The sequence below is a fragment of the Pipistrellus kuhlii genome, unplaced genomic scaffold (genome assembly GCF_014108245.1).
Source record: "Pipistrellus kuhlii isolate mPipKuh1 unplaced genomic scaffold, mPipKuh1.p scaffold_m20_p_13, whole genome shotgun sequence".
NCBI lineage: Eukaryota > Metazoa > Chordata > Mammalia > Chiroptera > Vespertilionidae > Pipistrellus > Pipistrellus kuhlii.
In genome coordinates, this window is record NW_023425438.1 from 35,727,681 (window position 1) to 35,748,396 (window position 20,716).

Here is a 20,716-nt window from a genome sequence, read left to right on the forward strand (position 1 = left end):
TACTCCTCTATACTGATTCACACCAGTATTTCAAAGATTCTCTCATCTTTGAGAAACCCTCAGTGACACATTTACCTCTACCCATTATATGATTTGCCAACACCACCAAACTCCAAAGGGTTCTCCAAATTCACTTAAAAAGCCATGGACAACTCCACTAAAACTTCCTGAGTCAACAATGACTTTTTCTGCAATCTGTTACAGTCTCCATGTGTTTGGATTTTTTTTATCACTTCTTTTAACGTTTAAAACTACCTCTTTGTTCTCCTTTTAAAAAGCAGCCTTCTCTCAAACTCTGATATCACACTCACCCCGTTTTCCTCCTGTTTTTCTGGTCATTTCTTAGTCTTTGTGGGTTCTTCCTCTGGCTGTCTCCAGACCCTTTCCCTGAGCTTGCACCAGGTGGGTGATTCCATGCACTGGGCTTCAATTGAACATCTGTATTCCTACTTCTGTGGTTCCAGCATAGATCTTTCTTCTGAGTTCCAGAAATACATCTAGTTGGCATCTCCCCTTGGGTGTTCAAGATGGCACCTCAGTTTACCTTGTCCTGACCTGAAGGTATCTTCTTTCTCCAGATTTGATCCTACATGACTTAGCAAATGATGCTACCATCTACCTAGTTCCACAAACCTGAAACCTGGATGTCTGTCTTGAATCTTCTAATTCCCTCATCCTCTGCATCTAAACATCAGTTATCCTAGTTTCACCAACTTTATCAAGTTTAAGCACATTCCACCAAACCTGACAGTATTCTACTACCCGCCACTGTAATTTTCTGTCTAGATTATTGTACCAGCCTCCTATTCTATTCCCCCGAGTGAAGCCTCCACATTACTCAAAAGTGTTTTCTGAATAAGTTCAACCTAATTCCCTCTCATCCTTTGTCTCAGGATAGCTGCCATAGTTTACAAGTCTATTCTTGCCCTGTCCTTAGATGTCAGCTCCTTGTTCCCCGAGTGGCTTCCATACTTTTAGTTCTCTGCACAGCCCAGGCTATTCTCACATTTGTAACCTTGACAACCTCTTCCATCTTTTACCACAACAAGCGTCACCCCATTTCACCTAGCTAATTTGTACTCATCCTTAAGGTCTTGTTTGGACATCCTTTCATTCTGGAAATTTCTCTTAACAACCCTCCCCTTCAAAACCAGTTAGGTACCAGTCTATGTGCCCTCATAATGTTCTTCCCCATCAATGCACTTTCACACTGTTTACTAGTTTGTATCTCTCAGTGGCCAGCAGTCTACTCAAGAGCAGGCATGCCTTTTTCACTAATCCTCTGGCACCCAGGTGTGAATAATTGTATTACTTGTGCTTTTTTATTTTCTCATGTTTTGACACCTGGGGCCTTGGGAGAGTGCCTTTCAATTGGCAGCCTACATCCTCCAACCACCTTCTTTACCAAACTTTCACAAGCCAGGCAACATTCCTCTGCCCTAAGGACTCCAGGGCCAGGAGCCAAACAAATCTGCACAGGCCCTACATCCAGAAATCGGCTGAAATTATACAGATTCGCCAATCACAAGTAACCTGATTATCCTGCCTCTCCCATTCCTTCCTGCAAAAAGCACAATCATTGTCTCTTATCCATGCTTTTCCCTGGCTTCTTCTGCCTCTTGACCCACCCTGGTGCTTCCTGGTGTGGACTTAAAACTGCTTGCAGTTTAGAATTTATTTGATATGAAAAATCTTGTGCATTTAACAAGAACTACCAAGATAAGTGGTGGGGGGATGAAAACTGTTAGGATGGTGGGATATGGGTTTTTTAAGATTTCTATAACATCAACTAGCACACCTTAATAATGCCCATGAAACAAAAGCCTCAGCGAAAATGGAGCTGGAGGAGCGGAAGTAATAACGGTCCTCAGCTGCATCTCCCCGCGCTCCAGGGGCCCTGGATTCTGGGCTGGCTTTGCGCAGCCGCACTTCGCTAGACGCGGAACCCTTGTGAGTGGTTTCCAGGTTTTCCAGCCGGCAGTGAAGGCGCACTTCCGGCCCTCACGGAAGTTGTTGCGCGGTCGTTTCCGAGGCGGTGTGAGGGAGAGGAGCGCTCCAGATGGGTCGCAGTCGCTCCCGATCTCCGCGGAGGGGTGAGTTGGAAGCAGTTTGGAGGGTCTGGGGCTCGGCTAGAGGCGCTTCCTGTCCCCGCTTATTTTCTGTGCGAGCGCCACGGAGAGGGAGGACAAACCCTGTCTGTGTGGATGGGGGAACGAAGAACTCCGCCCTTCGGTTCCAAAGTTGGTTTTTTTCCCCCTTCTAAGTTGGCGTTTCGCTCATTATCAGCCTCCAATAGTAACTTTTGTAATTCTTGTGCCTGGTAAGTTACAATCAGACCACGGGTTTTTTCACTTAATTTCTGGGTGACCGTGTGTAAATCATCCAACCTTTGAGTCCGAATTCCCATAGACAGACATTGGGGGTAATATTACCTACCTTTAAAAACTGATGTGAGAATTAATGGCACCTTCCATAGCACTCAGCCTGTTATACTGCCTGTGTCTTACATGCTCCATGTAGTTTCTTCAGTTTATTATAATAAGGAATCTTGTATCCTGAGAGCTCACCGCCTAAGGTCTCCTGATCCGACACCCCCCCCCCCCCCCCCCCATACTCTAACTTGGACCCTCGGTTCTGCCCCTGATTGGTTTTACCACCTTCAACTTGTCAAGACGTGATTTTCTTAAAAGTTAAACGAGGCCGGAATCCACATATAGCTGTTGAGGAGGATCCCAATCAGAATAAAGATGTGTCTTATCAGGATTAAGACGTGCTGTTTAATTGAAGGTTATACACCGGCTGCCTTGATTCAGTACGGGAAAAGTAACATAATCTCAATACTTTTTTATATTGAGTACTTTTTGAAATGATAATAGTTTGGAAGTACCGTGTTTCCCCGAAAATAAGACATTCTCCGAAAATAAGACCTAGCGCATGGAAAGATAAGACATCCCCTGAAAATAAGACCTAGCAACTTTGGGAGAAAAAATTAATATAAGATACTGTCTTATTTTCGGGGAAACAGGGTATATATATTTAGTCAGATAACTTCTGTTAAAATTTATTTCACCTGCTTTTTATATTTTTTAATGTGACAGCTAGAAATGGCTTGCATTATATTCCTATTAGACAATCCAGTTCTAAATATTTGAGGTAATTTTTGGCTCTGCAATTTTGTTCCTTGTGTTAGAACGTAGGCGGTCCCGGTCCACTTCGCGGGAGAGAGAACGCAGGCGCCGGGAAAGGTCTCGGTCCAGGGAGAGAGATCGGAGAAGGAGCCGCTCTCGATCCCCGCACAGAAGACGCTCCAGGTAAGTGGGGATCGTTGGCAGAGGTTTTACCACAAGTCCCAAAGAAACTAGCTGTTGCCCTTTACTTTGTTTTTATCACTTATAAGGCCATTTACAACAAGTATGTCAAACTCAAAGGCTAACACGGGCCAAATAAACAAGGTTTAAGTTTATGGAGTGCAAAAAAACAAAAGCTTCAATTTTCATAGAAATGTAGGTTTATTTCGATAGAGACATGCTAAATACAAAGAGCTGAAATAAATGAGTAATTGTTAACAAAATAATAGAACATTTTATTTTTATTTTAAAAATATATTTTATTGATTTTTTTTCACAGAAAGGGTGAGGGATAGAGATTTAGAAACATCCATGAGAGACAAACATGGATCAGCTGCCTCCTTCCTGCACACCCCCTATTGGGGATGTGCCTGCAACCAAGGTACATGCCCTTGACTGGAATCAGTCCACAGGCCAATATTCTATCCACTGATCCAAACCAATTAAGTCAAATAATAGAACATTTTAATAAAACAATATTTTTTCTTGAACTTTAACTTACCAGACATTGAAACTGCACAAATTATTATTATTTTAAAATATATATTTTATTGATTTTTTAAAAGCCGAAAGATTTATGCGATCTGAAGAGAAACCAGAGCATATTTTATTGATTTTTTTACAGAGAGGAAGAGAGAGGGATAGAGTTAGAAACATCGATGAGAGAGAATCATCAATCAACTGCCTCTTGCACACCCCCTACTGGGGATGCGCCCGCAACCAAGGTACATGCCCTTGACCAGAATCAAACCCGGACCCTTCAGTCCACAGGCCAATGCTCTATCCACTGAGCCAAACCGGTTTCGGCAAAAACTGCACAAATTAATAAGTGTAACGCATATAAACCTATTTTTCTTCAAAAGCGAAATATTTCCTGTTGCACACACCAAATGAGTCAGTCCAAGACTAATAACGTGACAATTGGCTGCTAAAATATTTGCAGCATTAGTGGAGAGAAATGTGCACCTGCACTTAAGGATTGTAATGGAAATGAAGTCAACATGATTATGGTGGTCAGTCATTAGTGAACATTGTAGTTTCTTGTTAATAGTTATGTACTATATAATAATGTAAAACTTAAGTTATAAAATTTTTATTAAAACGTTTCTTTTTTTAATTTTATTATTATTATTTTTTAATATATTTTATTGATTTTTTACAGAGGAAGGGAGAGGAATAGAAAGTTAGAAACATCGATGATTGAGAAACATCTATCAGCTGCCTCCTGCACACCCCCCACTGGGGATGTGCCCGCAACCAAGGTACATGCCCTTGACTGGAATCGAACCTGGGACCTTTGAATCTGCAGGCCAACGTTCAATCCATTGAGCCAAACCAGTTAGGGCTCTTTTTTTTTTTTTTTTTTTTTTTAATAAATACATTTTATTTATTTTTTGCAGAGAGGAAGGGAGAGGGATAGAGAGTTAGAAACATCAATGAGAGAGAGACATCAATCAGCTGCCTCCTGCACATCTCCTACTGGGGATGTGCCCGCAACCAAGGTACATGCCCTGGGACCCCTCGGTCCACAGGCCAATGCTCTATCCACTGAGCAAAACCGGTTTTGGCAAAACGTTTTTTACATCTCATTATATTTGCTAGGCTGAAAAAATATTCGTTGTGGGCCTCGAGTTTGACATGCTTGATTTACAATGCCAAGAAATGGGAGACTTAAGCCCATCTTATTCTAACCCTAACATTTCCATGGGTTAAAGGGGTTAATAAGTCTCTACTCCTAGAGTTGCCTTTAGGAGTAAAAGAGAAATAATACCAGAAAAGCACTTAACATGATGCTTGGCAAGAATAAGAAATAAGTGTTTGTTTTGTTTTTATTGACTTTTTGGAGATAAAGATTTATTCAAGTATATCATAAAAAATGTGAGATCTTGGAAGTACCTTAGAATGGACTCGTGATTTCCTGTTAAGCATCTATTGCTGTTTAAATCAACTTTTTGTGTGTGTTTATGTCCAATTGTTAGAAACTCTTTAGTTACATTTTTCTGCCTTGCAGAACATTTTTTAGCCCTAGCTGTACTGAGCAAGACTGTATTTGGTTTGTTTCTTTGTTAACAGTCGGAGTAGGCAGAACCTTCTCACTTACTCTTCCGTAGGAAATGGGCTCGTGGTTCTCTGCAGCCCAGCTTTTGTTCAGCCTTTACCTTCCAGGCACTCAGGCATTTCCGTGCTGATTGGCACAGTGGCCAGCTATGTCTGTTTCTGACATGTTTACTTATTAAATATTAGATCCCCAAGACGTCATAGATCCACATCTCCTTCTCCTTCTCGACTGAAAGAAAGAAGAGATGAAGAAAAGAAAGAAACAAAGAGCAAAGAACGTCAGATAACTGGTAACGTTATTAGTTAAATAACTGTAGGAACAATGGTAAAACATGTACACATATAATACCTTAATTTAAAAAAATGGGAAAAAAAGAATAAATAGCTGTAGGAAGAGTGCAGCCTTATTTAGATAACTTCAGGCATGGTAACATTATAAAACTATAATTTTTGACCATTAAGATATATTGTAATATTCATTGCATATGGATTGAGTTTTGTTTTAATTGTACCTTTTGAGTTCCTGGTTATCTGTGGTGCTCCTGATATTGAAAGGACAATTAAAAATGTGAGCATCTTTTATTATGGAAGCACCTTCAAACAAGTGTCATGTCTGATATTAAAGGTGGTCCTGCCTAAAGCTTCAGTATGTCCTTTTAAGCAGTTTCCTCTGTTGGAAGGTGACAAGCACATTCCTTCCTTGTACCTCAAGTTACATTTTGCTTGCACAGTTCACCGTAGCTAAGATTGGCAACAGCCTAAGTGCCCATCAGCAGATGAGTGGATTAGAAACATATGGTACATCTACACAACAGAATGCCATGCTGCTGTAAAAAAGAAGAAATTCTTACCATTTGCAACAGCATGGGTGGAACTGGAAAGCATTATGCTAAGTGAAATAAGCCAGGCAGAGAAAGATAAATATCCCATGATCTTACTCGTTTGTGGAATATAATGAACAACATAAACTGATGAACAAAATTGAAACCAGAGTCATAGAACCATCAAACAGACTGTCCAACCTATGAAGGAAGGCAGAGGGTGAGAGGGTAAGAGGACTTATAATATATGCATGCATGTGAGCATAACCAGTGGACACAGACAGTAGGGAGATGAGGGCATGTCCTAGGGTTTGGGTTGGCCAGGGAGAGGACAGAGGGGGAAAAGGAGACTTATGTAATATTTTAAACAATAAAGAATTTTTTTAAAGTTACATTACAAGTTGAAGAGGAATTTTTTTCATTAGACTTAAGTCGTGTGTGTGTGTGTGTGTGTGTGTGTGTGTGTGTGTGTGTGTAACAATTTATTTCAGAGACGATGGGAGAAGGAGAGAAAGATAGACACATCAATAATGAAAAAGCATTGATCAGCTGCATCCTGCACACCCTCAGTGGGGTTTGAGCACAAAACCAGGCATGTGCCCTGACCAGGAATCAAACTATGATCTCCTAGGCCCGTGGTAGGCAAACTGCGGCTCACGAGCCACATTTGGCTCTTTGGCTCCTTGCGTGTGGCTCTTCCACAAAATACCACGGCCTGGGCAAGTCTATTTTAAAGAGGTGGCGTTAGAAGTTTAAGTTTAAAAAATTTGGCTCTCAAAAGAAATTTTAATCATTATACTGTTAATATTTGGCTCTGTTGACTAATGAGTTTGCCAACCACTGTCCTGGTTCATAGTTGACGCTCAACCACTAAGCCACACGTAAGTCTTTAGCTGATTATTTTGTATGTTTTTTGCTGGTAAGGTGGAGTGACTGTTAATCTAGTGCCATCTTGCTTTAATATATTTAAATAATAGAGTTTTTAAATTTTTCACTTATTTTTGCAGAGGAAGATTTAGAGGGAAAAACAGAAGAAGAAATAGAAATGATGAAGATAATGGGATTTGCCTCCTTTGACTCAACAAAAGTAAGTAAAACTTGAAGCCAGTTAAGCAGTTTGATTTGAATTATGACTGTCCCATTTTTTCATGTTTGTTTACTGTTGACTATGTAATTGCTTCCATTGATACAAGTTTATTCAATTAAAAGATAATAACTGGCTGTGTGAAGGGGTTTGAGGGTACAGAGAAGGAAGCAATGAGGTGCCATTGGAAACCAGGGAGTGTTCACCTGGGATGGTGTCCAGTTAGATCTTAAAGGGCCAGTACAAAGAAGAGGAAGATCAATTTAAGTACGAAGAAGTTCGTGAAAATGCCATGTAGACTGAAGTCGCATAGTGTATTGTGGGAATTTCAAATTCAGTGACTGTTTAAAAGGCTGATGGGCCAGTGACTACAATGAGGCTGGAAATAGAGGTAGGAAGCAAATCATAACGGACTTCTGCTGCCCTTTGCCATGCGAAGGAGTTAAAATTGTTTCTTTTTTTTTTTTTTAATGTATTTTTTATTATTGATAGTATTACAGGTATCTCCAATTTTCCCTCCTGTCCTCTCAAGAGATAATTCTTTAGGTGGTTGAGAGAAAGCAAAGATTTTTAAGAAAATGAATTGTAGGATTTATATGTGTTTTAGACAGATGGCCTAGGGCAGCCTTGGAGCACAGATGAGATGCATTTACCAGATGTACCGGTAAATAATGCAGATTCTTTTCAATAGATGGAGTTACACATATGTTAATATGTATGCTATTTTGTTGTATTAATATGCTTCAAAACTTTACATGTCAAATTTTCTAAAGGTGTTAACATCATAGATATTTTTACGCTTAAAATTGTTGAATTTTGTGCCCAAAAAAAGAGCATTTGCAGGAAGTTTTAATTCATTATTTTGAAGGAAAGTGCTGCTGAAAGTTATTGTGTATTTTGGGAAGCTTATGTTGAACATGCTCCATCTCCAGATACTTGTGAATGCTGGTTTAGATGCTTTAAAGGTGATTATTTCTATGTGAAAGACAACATCCAGGACAACCGAAAAAGTATGAAGACCAACAATTGCAAGCATTATTGTATGAAGATACGCATCAAACTTAAAAACAACTTGCAGAAAGATTAAATGTTGTTCAGCAAACAATTTCCGATTGTTTACAAGCAATAGGAAAGATTTTAAAGGAAAGAAAATGGATGCCACATCAACTGAACAAAAGACAAATGGAAAACCGAAAAGTCATCAGTGAAATGTTGCTTCAACGTCATGAAAGGAGGTCTTTTTATCATTGAATTGTGACTGGCAATGAAAAGTGGATTTATTTTGAGAATCCCAAACACACAGAATCGTGGATTGATTCAGGTCAACCATCAACATCGACTGCAAGACTAACTCGTTTCTGAAAGAAAACAATGCTCTGCATTTGGTGGGATCAGGAAGGTGTGGTGATTATGAGCTTCTAAAACCAGGTGAAACCATTAATACTGATCGCTACCTATAACAAATAATCAATTTGAACCATGTTTTGATTGTAAAACGGCCAGAATGGGCCAGAATATGTGGCAAAGTATTTTTGTTTCATGATGACACACCATCACACTCTTCAAAACCAGTTAAAAGATATTGCCCGGGAAGTATTGAACACCCCTTGCCATATTCACCAGACCTTGCTCCTTGTTCTTGATCGGAACAAGATTACCACTTGTTCCAATAGATAGCACATGCGCTTTCTTTTTTCTTTTTTTTCCTTTTTTTAATATATTGATTTTTTTTTACAGAGAGGAAGGGAGAGGGATAGAAAGTCAGAAACATTGATCAGCTGCCTCTTGCATACCCCCTACCAGGGTTGTGCATGCAACCAAGGTACATGCCCGTGACCGGAATTGAACCCGGGACCTTTGAGTCCGCAGGCCGATGCTCTATCCGCTGAGCCAAACCGGTTTCGGCAGCACATGCGCTTTCTGGGCAGCACTTTAAAACGTACAAAGAAGTGGAAAATTGGATCTCTGAATGGTTTGCCTCAAAATAAAAAAAGTTCTATTGGGATGGTTTATCCACAAATTACCTGAAAGATGGGGGAAATATGTAGCTAGCAATGGACAATTCTTTGAATAAAGCACTTTTCTTTATTTTGTTTCTTTTGAAATTACTGTGTTTTCTTTGATTACAAAATCCGCATTATTAACTGGTACACCTGGTAGATTGGAGGCAGGGAGAACTGAATCATGCAAGTGAAAGATGATGAAGGCATGAACTGAGAGGATCCAGAATATTGAGAACCATTCAGGTGGTAGTGGGAGTGAGCAGTCAGTGATGATTGAGGTGACAGGCTGAAAGACTGGGTGGTAGGGTTAACCAAGAAAGGATAATGGGAAGAGGAAGTGCTGTGAAACAGAAGAAAAGTCAGCTGCACATAAAGATGATATTGGGTAGCTGCACACATATCTCACAGCTCAGAGAGGTTGTGGTTTGGAGATTGAATAGTGTGTAACCATCATACTGGAAAGAAGAAGGGGAAGGGGAAGGAAAGATGGATTGTGGAGATGTAGGTGAAGTCAGAGGTTTAGATAGGGAGAGGGAAGAGAGTAGGAAAGAGGTAGGTGGAGAGGTAAAAAAAAATAGGGGAAAGGGAGTTGGAGGGGAATGTATGGGAGAAGAAGGACGGAGAGAGCTAGTAAGGACATACAAAGTTTGTGGAGAGAGAATGTTTTTTAAAAACTTAATTTTCTAGAATTTTAAGTCTTTTTAGTTTTGTAAATGGAATTTGAGATTTTTTTTGAGAAAATCCATTTCCCCTCATCTTGTATTCCATTGAGTTGTGAAAGGAGTGGGATAATTTCAGATGTTCTAAAAGTTTCTAACGGATGTGGTTGTATGGAGCTAAATATTCTTTTTCTTTCCACATACTCTTAAGATGACAATGTATAAACTAAGAGAACTGTTTAGAACTGAAAAAATTAAGAATGAGCTTTTCACAAATGGTTTGTGAACCCCATTTTGGAATTTAATGTGAATAAAAATATCTTCAAAGTAAAGCAACTGTATTTTTATTCTTTTTAGAAGAATATAGAGGTGACTTATTTTCTTTATTGAGGGTTAGAGGGTTATCCCCAGTATTCTTTGAAATTCATGAGAATCATATGTGAAGATTAAGTCTCACTTAGATTTTAAATATAGTCTGCTGAAGATGTTTGTTTCTAAAGGAAAAATTAGGTGAATATAAGTCCCATGAGAATTATGGAGTACCACCAGAATAAATAATATCAGTTGTTTTTTAATGACATCCTCAAGAGTGTTATTTTAGTTTGTATGTAGTTACTTCAGTTGTAGCTCACTTGTGCTGTTCAGTAATGTGCTTATTGTGATATCATATTGATCTATGATGAAACCTTTTCATATGCCATTGTAGCCCTTCCATTTTAACATTTTGGAAAAATTCAAAGTTTGGTTATGATTATTAATGGATAATTTTCTATTCCAGCATGTAAATGAAAATAGGACTTTTATATATAACTCAGCAAATAATTTTCAAAATTATTAAGCCTTTAGGAATTGAGCTTAGTAAAAAGGTTACTATCATTTTCTTTTTTCCAAGCCAATGTGTGCAAGTCATTCCTACCTACTGTTCTTGGGAGGTCAAAATTCTGCACACCTCAAGTAATTTTACCCATTGATCTTCCCTCCCCCATAATGTAGTGAAAATAGAAAAAATAAGATCAAGTATATTTATTTTAGCTCCACTTCAAATATGTATCTCATTTGTATATGACTTTAGGCCAGTGAGTAAGAATCCTTTTTTTGCCCTAACTCAAAACAGGTGGGGCACAATCCCATGAGTAATAATGAGGAAAGGTGGGGATTGAGGGTCGTGTGTGTGTGTGTGTGTGTGTGTGTGTGTGTGTGTGTGTGAGAGAGAGAGAGAGAGAGAGAGAGAGAGAGAGAGAGACAGAGAGAGACAGACAGACAGACAGACAAAGACAGAGAGCATACGCAAGTGAGTGCTAACCGATGGTGTTCATACATCTAACAATAATTTTCTGAACACCTGGAAGTGCAGTGGCCTAGGATGTGAGTATGCAAAGGTGACTCGGGCATACCCTCCCTCAAGAAGCTTGCAGTCTCATAGGGGAAATGACATCAAGTGTATACATCATGATAATGCAGGTTGGAACATGGAGGGTATCAATGCTGCTGGATCATTTGAATTGAGCCTTAAACAATGTATAAGCTCCCCATAATTGAAGATTGAATGGGAGGGATGGTAATTCAGGCATGAGGAACAGCAAGTGGTGAGTTAACTTGGCTGAATCAAAAGACCCATAAAGGAATTAATGAAAAAGAGGGTAGATGCCACATGAGAAAAGGCCAAGGTACAAGTGACACTCAACATTAGCATATGTTATTCTGTATTCTCATTTCTGATTTAAAAACCCAAATTGCAAGGCCTGTGTAAGAAATGGGATTTAGATGAATAGTGACTGATCCAGCCATAATTTGAAAAACGTGAATTTTTATAGAGAAAATACCCTTGACTTATATATGGTTTCAAATCATTCTTTGACCAAAAAAGGTTAGGATCTGCTACACTATTTCCCTTCCTGCCTTGCCCATAATACATAAACCAGGAATGTTTCTTGATTTGAATATTATATTATTTGCTTATGTGTGACTATAAAAAGGTGAACAGAAGTGTAATACTTGGGAGCTCATGAGATGTCATCAGGATCTGAAAATTCTTTTTCTCGTTGGCCTACCTCATTCTTAGATGCATCTTGCCATGTAAGTCTCTCTATAGGATGCAATTTTGATCAAGGCATTTAATGTATCCTTCCTGTTTTTATAATTTGTATATTGCTTTTCTCCAGGGGAAAAAGTTGGATGGTTCTGTAAATGCCTATGCCATAAATGTGTCTCAGAAGAGGAAGTACAGGTATGCATTACCCCGATTATTATGTTTAAACCAATTATATAAACTGTGTGCTTGGAAAAGAATTTATTATAGGATAATTATTTGTAGGAAATGTAGCAATCTTCCTTACAGTCCCTGTTTTAATCTTCCTTATATTCTGGTGTGTGAATTTCTGATTTACATGTGAACTAATTATTATAGAGAATGGTAGTTGACTTAAATCTTTTACAACTATATAGATCTTCAGAACATTTTTAAAGTCTTTTAACTTTATTTCATTATAATTATAGATTTAAAAAATAGATCACTCCTTAATTATTCACTTGGATTATGTAAGGATTTCAACTATAAATATATATCAAGTACACACATTTTATTAATAGCATGGGACAATTCATACTTGAAATCTTACTGAATACCTAATGAATTGAAAAGTCAAGAAGACATCTTCAAACATTGCTTTTCTCTCTACCTTTATCACTGATAAAAGATTAATACTCCAATTAATTTAGGAAATGAATAATGTGATTTGAGAATGCTGGTGAGTTAAGGAACCAGAATCACCATTGACATTCCTTTATAAAGTTACCTTAAAATAAGGTGTTATAGAAAAAACCAGTACCTGTTTTGAACTCTGCTCTAAATCCTTTAACCAGGTGTTTGGTGTTACCTAAAATAAATAAATTTATTGTTTTAAGTCTGTGGGATCTTTTCAAATAATTTTGAAAGTAGATTTCCATACTTCTATTTGGATTTTACAGAAATCTATAATGCTGTTGCTTATTTTGAAGGTGAAGTAATCTCTTCTTACTGTACTTTAAATAGTCTTAAATATTTCTTCTATATTTGACATCTTAAAGGTTATTTATAGGTACAATCTCTGAAGCTTGTGATTTTTTATAAAGAGAGAGAGGAAAGGGGGGAAAAGTGAAAGAAATTTAATTTGCTTTTTGTACTTGTTGCAATTAATACAATATTAGTCTTGTATATGCCCTGATTGGGGATAGAACTCACAACTTTGGTATATTGGGACGATGCTCTAAACAACTAAGCAACCTGACCAGGACCATGAATATTTTTTTTGCAAGAAGAGTCCAGAATTTTTTTTTTTAATGAACATTGAATTTTTTCTTCTTGTCATAGGCAGTACATGAATCGCAAAGGTGGATTCAACAGACCTTTGGATTTCATTGCGTGAGAGTTGAAATGTTGAAGAATGATTTTCCCCCCCCTCATCATGATTAGAAGAGTGGATTTTGTATTTTGTATTTCATATGCATCAAAACAGGCCAGGATCACAGCTCTTCCTCCTTGTAAAGTAAGAATATTTTATCTTTGATGTGTGCAGTTCACTTACCCTGCCTCAGAAGAAGAAATGTTAAATATCACATTTTTTTCTTTTAGGAAGTATCATTTGGGGCAATCATCAACCCCATTTTTTTGTCTTATTCCTGTGGAAGCTGTATATGTTTTCTTCTTGGATGCTCGTTAGGATTTTTTAAAACACATAAAAGTAATTTGGATGTGTCTCAAATAAAGCAATTATTTCTACCTCTCTGTATTTGCTAAATATTTTATTACTATATAAAATATCTCCCTGTACATTTTATTTTTTCATGCATAGATTTAGATATGATTCTTAGCAGTTAAAAATTTAAAAGAATGAAAAAGTATAACTGGATTTTTGTATCTTCTGAGGGTTTTTTCCTCAGTATCACTAATTTCTTTATCCCCTTTTTAAAAAGCAATACATGCTTATTATTTAAACAAACAAACAAACAAAAAATCCTTGGGAAAATGAAACAGTAAAAGAAAAGCCAGCCTACCCCCAGAAACGACGTTGTTAATATTTTGGCATATATCTCTCCAGGATCCTATGAGTGTATATTTCCTGTTCCCAACCATGAGATCAGAATGTAGTTCTCTTGCTAATTCTTTTTCACCTGTGAGCTGTGAATATCTTTTTAATATTCTTAAATATTCTTTCGAAACTTAGCTTTTCGGAGGTAGTTCTAATTGTACCATAATTTTTTATTAATCTTTACTTTTTTTTAAAAATAAATCTTTATTATTCAGATATTACAAATGTTCCTCTTTCCCCCCCACTCCATTGCTCCCCCTTTACCAGGTTCCCACCCCACCCTCTGCCCTTCCCCATCCCCCATTGTCCTCATCCATAGGTGCACAGTTTTTGTTCAGTCTCTTCCCGCACCCCCCACTCCCCTTTTCCCTGAGAATTGTCAGTTCATTCCCCTTCCATACCTCTGATTCTATTATATTTAACAGTTAACATATTGTTCATCGGATTTTTTAATTCCCTTGGTTTTTAGTTTCACTTGTTGATAGTTACGTATTTGTTGATCATAATTTTTATCTTTATCTTCCTAAAGAACCCTTTCAGCAATTCATATAATTCTGGTTTGGCGGTGATGAACTCCTTTAGCTTTTTTTTTTATTTGTGAAGCTCTTTATCTGGCCTTTGATTCTGAGTGATAGCTTTGCTGGGTATTTTTGGCTGTAGGTTCTTGCTATTCATCACCTTAAATATTTCTTGCCATTCCCTGCTTGGTTTCTGTTGAGAAATCAGCTGACAATCGTATGGGTGCTCCTTTATAGGTAACTACCTGCTTTTCTCTTGCTGCTTTTAATATTCTCTCTTTGTCTTTTGCTCTTGGAATTTTAATTATGATGTATCTTGGTGTGGTCCTTTTTGGATTCCTTTTGTTTGGGGTTCTGTGCGCTTCCTGGACTTGTAAGTCTATTTCTTTCACCAGGTGGGGAAAGTGTTCAGTCATTTCTTTAAATAGGTTTTCAGTGTCTTGCTCGCTCTCTCTCCTTCTGGCACCCCCATAATTCTAGTGTTGGTACGCTTGAAGTTGTCCTAGAGGCTCCTTACACTATCTTCATATTTTTGGATTCTTTTTACTTTTCCTGTTTGGTATTTTTTGCTTCTTTGTATTTCAAATCTTTGACTTGATTCTTGTGATCCTCTAGTCTGCTGTTGGACCTCTGTATATTATTTTTTTATTTCAGTCAGTGTATGCTTAATTTTTGTTGGTCCTTTTTCATATCCTCAAGGGTCTCGCTAAATTTATCAGCCTTTTCTAGAAAAATTTTAGAAAAACCTTATAACCGTGGTTTTGAACTCTATATCCATTCGTTTGCTTTCCTCCATTTCTTTCATTTGTGACCTATTTCTTTGTCTCTGCATTTTGGCTGCTTCCCTGAGTTGATAGAGTGGCTTTGTGTATTAGGTGTCTTATAGGGCCCAGTGGGTCAGCTTCCCAGTTACCTGAGGTGGACATTCCTGGTGCACCCCTTTGTGGGCTGTGTGTACAGTCTTGTTGTAGTTAAGCCTTGATAATTGTTGGTATCACTGGAAGGAATTGACCTCCAGGTCAATTGGCTGTGAGGATCAGTTTTGTCTATGCTGGAAGAACTTCTGTGCTGGAGACACCTTTATGAGACTTGCTTCAAAGGGGCTTTAGTGCTTACTGAGTCTGCCCCCTGAGTGTGTCCCTCATGGGATCTGAGGAGTTATAATCTGGATGGTCCCACTCTGACCCCTGTGTACACTGGCTCTTGGATCTCCAAGGAGGTGCTAATTTAGCCTCTGCCTGAGTCCACCCAGCAGGAGCTACAGAGAGATCTGCAGATTCCTCTTCTTTGTTTGGGTTTTGGAGGTGCCCAGATGAGGCCCATCTGTGAAGCAATGCAAGCTGCTGTGGAGCCTGTGAAGCAATGCAAGCTGCTATGGGGCCTTGGGCCTTCTTTTGGATGTTCTGGGTCTCACTGACTCGGCTGCAGTTTGTTAGGTAAGTTTAGAATTCAAAGGACCATGCCATTCATATGCAAAAACCTCTGTGCTCAGCTTGGATGGGGCAGAGTCTCTGGATGGAGCAGATAGCAATGGCTTCCTGTCATCTCTGCCCTAAGAGGCCCCTGGGTCTTAGTGTCCCACGGTAATCACTGCAAGCACCTCTGAGAGGAAGCCGCCCTCAAGTTTTGCCTGCTGCCACAGTCCAGTTTTTCCCTGTATGAGTTTGAATCCCCAGAGTCTTGCCCAGAACTGGAATTCAGAGCAGTCAGGAGCTCTTGTCTCCTTCCCAGTTGAGAAAGCCAGCCACGTACTCAGATGCCAGCCCACTCCACACACGTGCGCCTCCGTACCTGTGCCCTCTGCAGCTCCTGTGAGTCTGCTTTTCTCTTCCCTTCTAGCTGTAGAATTTCCACTCAGCCAGCCTTCCTGTGGTTTTGGATGATGTCTGTTTTGTCTTTTAGTTGTAGTTTTGAAATTGTGCAAGGCAGCAGTTTAGGTGTTTGTTTACCTATGCCACCATCTTGGTTTTCCTGACCTTGTAATCACATTTTTATTTATAGTTTATCAATTGAGGGGCATTTTGGCTATTATGAATAGTGCTGCTTTGAACATTCTTATACAGGTTTTTCTATGAATATGTTTTTATTTTTTTTATTTTTATTTTTTTAAGGCTAACTATTTATTTATTTATTTATTTATTAATATTTTATTGATTTTGTACAGAGAGGAAGGGAGAGAGATAGAGAGTTAGAAACATCGATGTGAGAGAGTCATCGATCGGCTGCCTCTTGCACACCCCCTACATGCCCTTGACCGGAATCAAACCCGGGACCTTTCAGTCCCCAAGCCGACGCTCTATCCATTGAGCCAAACCAGCCTCGGCTATGAATATGTTTTTAATCTCTTGGGTGTATAACTAGAAGTAGAGTGGCAGTGGGTCACATAATAATTCTGTTTAAGTTTTTGAAATATTGTCAAATTGTTTTTCCCAAACAGCTGTACTCTCTTATATTCCCACCAGCAATATATGAGGGTCCAGTTTTCTACATACTTTGCAAACTTTCCTTTTCCTTATAGCTTCTCACTGCCTAACACACTCTACATTCATTTGTTACTTTGTGGGTCTTCCTCTAGACCACATGTGTCAAACACAAGGCCCGCGGGCCAAATCCGTCCCGCCAGGCCTTGCAATGTGGCCCGCACCGCGCTGTCATCACTGCACTCCGCTGCGTTTCCATCACAATGACAGTTTGACTGTTCAGTAAACCATTCGGCCCGCGATTTAGGCTGGATTTTAGATTTTGGCCCTTTCTCTGATTGAGTTCGACACCCCTACGTCTAGACAAAAAGAAATGGGGCCCATGGCTTGTTTGCCACTGTAGGCCCAGCACCACTCAGTGCCTGCACAGAGCAAAGCAATCAGTAAATCTCTGTTGAATTTGTAGATATAGTTCAGTGACCTTTTTTCACTTCACCACTTCCCTTCATTTTTATGTTAACCTTTACTTACCCAAGTAATAAATAAGGAATAGATAAATTTCCCTGTAAACATTTTAAAACATTATGACAAAGCTAAATCCCATTTGCACAGAACCCCTCAATGCTAGGCCTATTGCACTTTCTTTGCACTGTATCTTTCGAGACCTTTGTCTATGCATACATGTAAGTAACAGAGTTAGAGGTGGAAATGAGGAATATACATTGTTTGGGATTTTAAAAATACAGATAATATTTTGTAGGGATCATTTTACAACTAATTATTTAATACTGCCTTGAAAATGTTTCTATGCCAGCTTATGTACCTCTACTTCCCCTTTTTTTAAAGCTGCTACATAGTGTTGTGTGTGCACTGTATATATCACTTGGTCAGCCATTGATTTGTTTTTAAAATATTTGTCGAAGAGCTAATTTTTGCAAAGCAGTGTTCTTAAAGGTTTTAAAACAAACTCATGATATTAGATGTCATGGCATTGAGGTGTCCAAAGTAATCATAAAGATGAGGATTAATATTACTGAAGTAGGAAATTCCAGTCCTGATTTTTACACTTCATAGAAAAAATCAGTTCCTCCAACATTTATTTACAAAATTTTATTTTATTGTCAGGTTAGGGAGTGTCAAACTCAGTTATAAATAAGGTGTTTTACTTCATTTTGGAACTTTTTAGACATTTAAGATTATAATACACCAGTTGTCTTTTCCCTGCCACTCTGAGGTACTCACTGAAGAATTATCTCTCAGAACTCCCATAGCATTTAATAAACCTGCTGCTTATTCAGCATTTACGTACTGTCCTATGCCCACCTGGGTATGTAAGCCCTTCCAAGTCAGGAGACTGAGTCTTAGCTTTCTAAGAGATGCAGTAAAGCCTTAGCCAGTTTGGCTCAGTGGATAGAGCATCAGCCTGCATACTGAAGGGTCCTAGGTTCGATTCTGGCCAAGGGCATATACCTGGGTTGCAGGCTCGATCCCCAGTAGGGGGCATGCAGGAGGCAGCAGATCAACGATTCTCATCATTGATGTTTCTGTCTCCCTTCCTCTCTGAAATCAATAAAGAAATATATTTTAAAATAATCCTACATAAATAAAAGCTGCAGTAAAGATTATATGACAGGTAACATAGCTATGTCTTTGTGCTTTCCCATTTTCAACATTTCTTTTTTACTTCCCAAACCTATTAGTTGATCTGAATGTCTACTCTAAGATATATAAACTATTGTCATGCCATATTTATGCTGTAACACATCAATTTGTATAAATTCCTGATAACAAAAGTCAGGTTCAAACATTCTGGAATTTCCTATTTTTATTTGGGGGGTTGTGCCTATCAGTCAGTGCTTAGGTAATGCTTCTGAGGTCCTAGGTGCTGGGGGTCACCACTTCTACTTTTTTAGGATTTTCAGTACTTCAAAATCTTCACCTTAAAGCTATCTTACTTGACTGGTCATTGTGTACATTTGTGTAAAATAATTTCTCGAAAAGCCAAACCAAACCTTTGTTTTGTATTACTGCTTAGTTCCCGGTAGATGGCACCAAATACCCTTTAAAGTTCTTAATGATACCAATTCCTAGTTGGTGTTGCTGGCTAATTCATGTTTCTTCCACCGCCACCAGGGAACAGTCATGACCCGTTCTGTGGTCTGATTCTCTGATTGTTACATAACTTCGTGTTTTTTGTGGAGTGTAAGATAGACCTGTTGGTGTTCAGATTTTAATTTGCTATTTCTGACTCAGATTTTGACGTTTTCTCCTTTATTTTTTACAAGTGTGATTTTCATTCAGGGTTATTTTAGGGAAAGGGTCATGATACAAAAGTAAGAATAGGTTAGGGGGGAAAAAAAGAATTGAGGGTAAAAGAGGAAGAATAAAGAGATATGCTGAAAGTTAGTTGAAGTGTCATCCTGGGCACCAAATGGTCTCGGATTCTATTCCTGGTCATGGCACATTCCAGGTTTGCTGGCTTGACCCCAAAGCAAACCATCCATGTTTCTCTTTCTCCCTCTACCTTCCCCTCTCACATCAGCAAAAACATATCCTCAGGTGAGGATTTTTTTTTTTTTAAGTATACAAAACACAAAATTAAGATGATATTAAAGCGTCTTTTTACCATTACCAGTTTTGGTACTTTAGTCGAATTTTATTCATTATGATTTCCTAATTTTACAAATAAGTTGTAATTTTAAAAATAGTTCTTAAAAACAGTCTTTAAAATTGTTATATCATTCTCATCTCCAATTTTTTATGCTTGTTTGAAAACCTTGCCTTTAGTATGTGTATTTACTAGTGTTTTTATAAAGAATCAGCTTTTAGAGCCAATTAACCATTAAAACCAGAGTGTTTCCTATATGTTAGGCATAGTTTACAGTGTTTATTCTACTTATTAATTCTATCAGGTTTATTTAATTTTAATGGATGTCAACCATGGAAAAGAACTCTTTTTAAATTTTCCAAAATTACCTTTAAATGCTCTTCTTTCTTTTTCCTCAGAGTTTTAAGTGTGTTTTGTGTCCTATCTAGAAATCTATTGTCTTTAGAACAAACTACTAAAGGGAGCATTGGTGTAGCATGGGTGGGTGAAGCAGATCAAGGTACAGTTCCCATCTCCGGCTGGATGAGTAGGAGAGTAATTCAATTATTGTGGACCTCAGTTTCCTCATTTGCAAAATGTAAATAATTAACCTACTTGATGTGAGGTTTAGAGATAGTTCATGTAAACTACCTGACACAAAGTAGCTCTATTTTCATATATTGGCAACAATTACAAACTTAAAAAAAGCTTTGTGAAATATGTTCTTGCTTCACTCATTTCTATATTCACGACTCTCAATTTACTGAGCTTTATTTATACTTTTTTAAAAATGGAAGTGTCATGTTAACAATGTCATTTGGGTCTCTAACTTTCAGTAATCTTGACAGGCTTAGGGACAATCCTTAATGAATTTATTAATTCGATACATTTCTATTGGTTACCACCGCACACACAAACACACCATTTATAGCCATCTTGAAAAGTATTTTAAAAATATTTTCATCTAGAATCAAAGGGGAAAGAAAAACCCTAAGATATTTAGGTCAGAGAATCTCGGGATTCAACGTCGGGTACAGGAAGTTTCTGAGCTTTGAACACCTCTCTTGTAAGGGGTAATTATACCAGCACTTGGGGAGATAGTGCCTCTGGAGAGGGCTCAGCGCTGCAGACAGCCGCCCGATTCCAGCGCTT

At 38.3% G+C, this 20,716-nt stretch overlaps 1 protein-coding gene across 2 annotated transcripts; it reads left to right on the plus strand.

The window, feature by feature from the left end:
* Window positions 1–1,915: 1,915 nt before the first annotated feature.
* SNRNP27 (small nuclear ribonucleoprotein U4/U6.U5 subunit 27) lies at window positions 1,916–13,729 on the plus strand. Of its 2 annotated transcripts, XM_036435640.2 has the most exons (8): window positions 1,916–2,093; window positions 3,191–3,311; window positions 5,592–5,695; window positions 7,234–7,313; window positions 8,180–8,247; window positions 10,893–10,926; window positions 12,135–12,199; window positions 13,322–13,729. In XM_036435640.2, exons 1-8 carry the CDS (start codon window positions 2,060–2,062, stop codon window positions 13,374–13,376), a joined length of 561 nt encoding a protein of 186 aa, XP_036291533.1. In that variant the 5' UTR covers window positions 1,916–2,059; the 3' UTR covers window positions 13,377–13,729. The 2 variants fall into 2 exon arrangements, with proteins under 2 accessions (XP_036291533.1, XP_036291534.1); XM_036435641.2 differs by lacking the exons at window positions 8,180–8,247; window positions 10,893–10,926 and having other exon boundaries at window positions 1,941–2,093.
* Window positions 13,730–20,716: the final 6,987 nt, after the last annotated feature.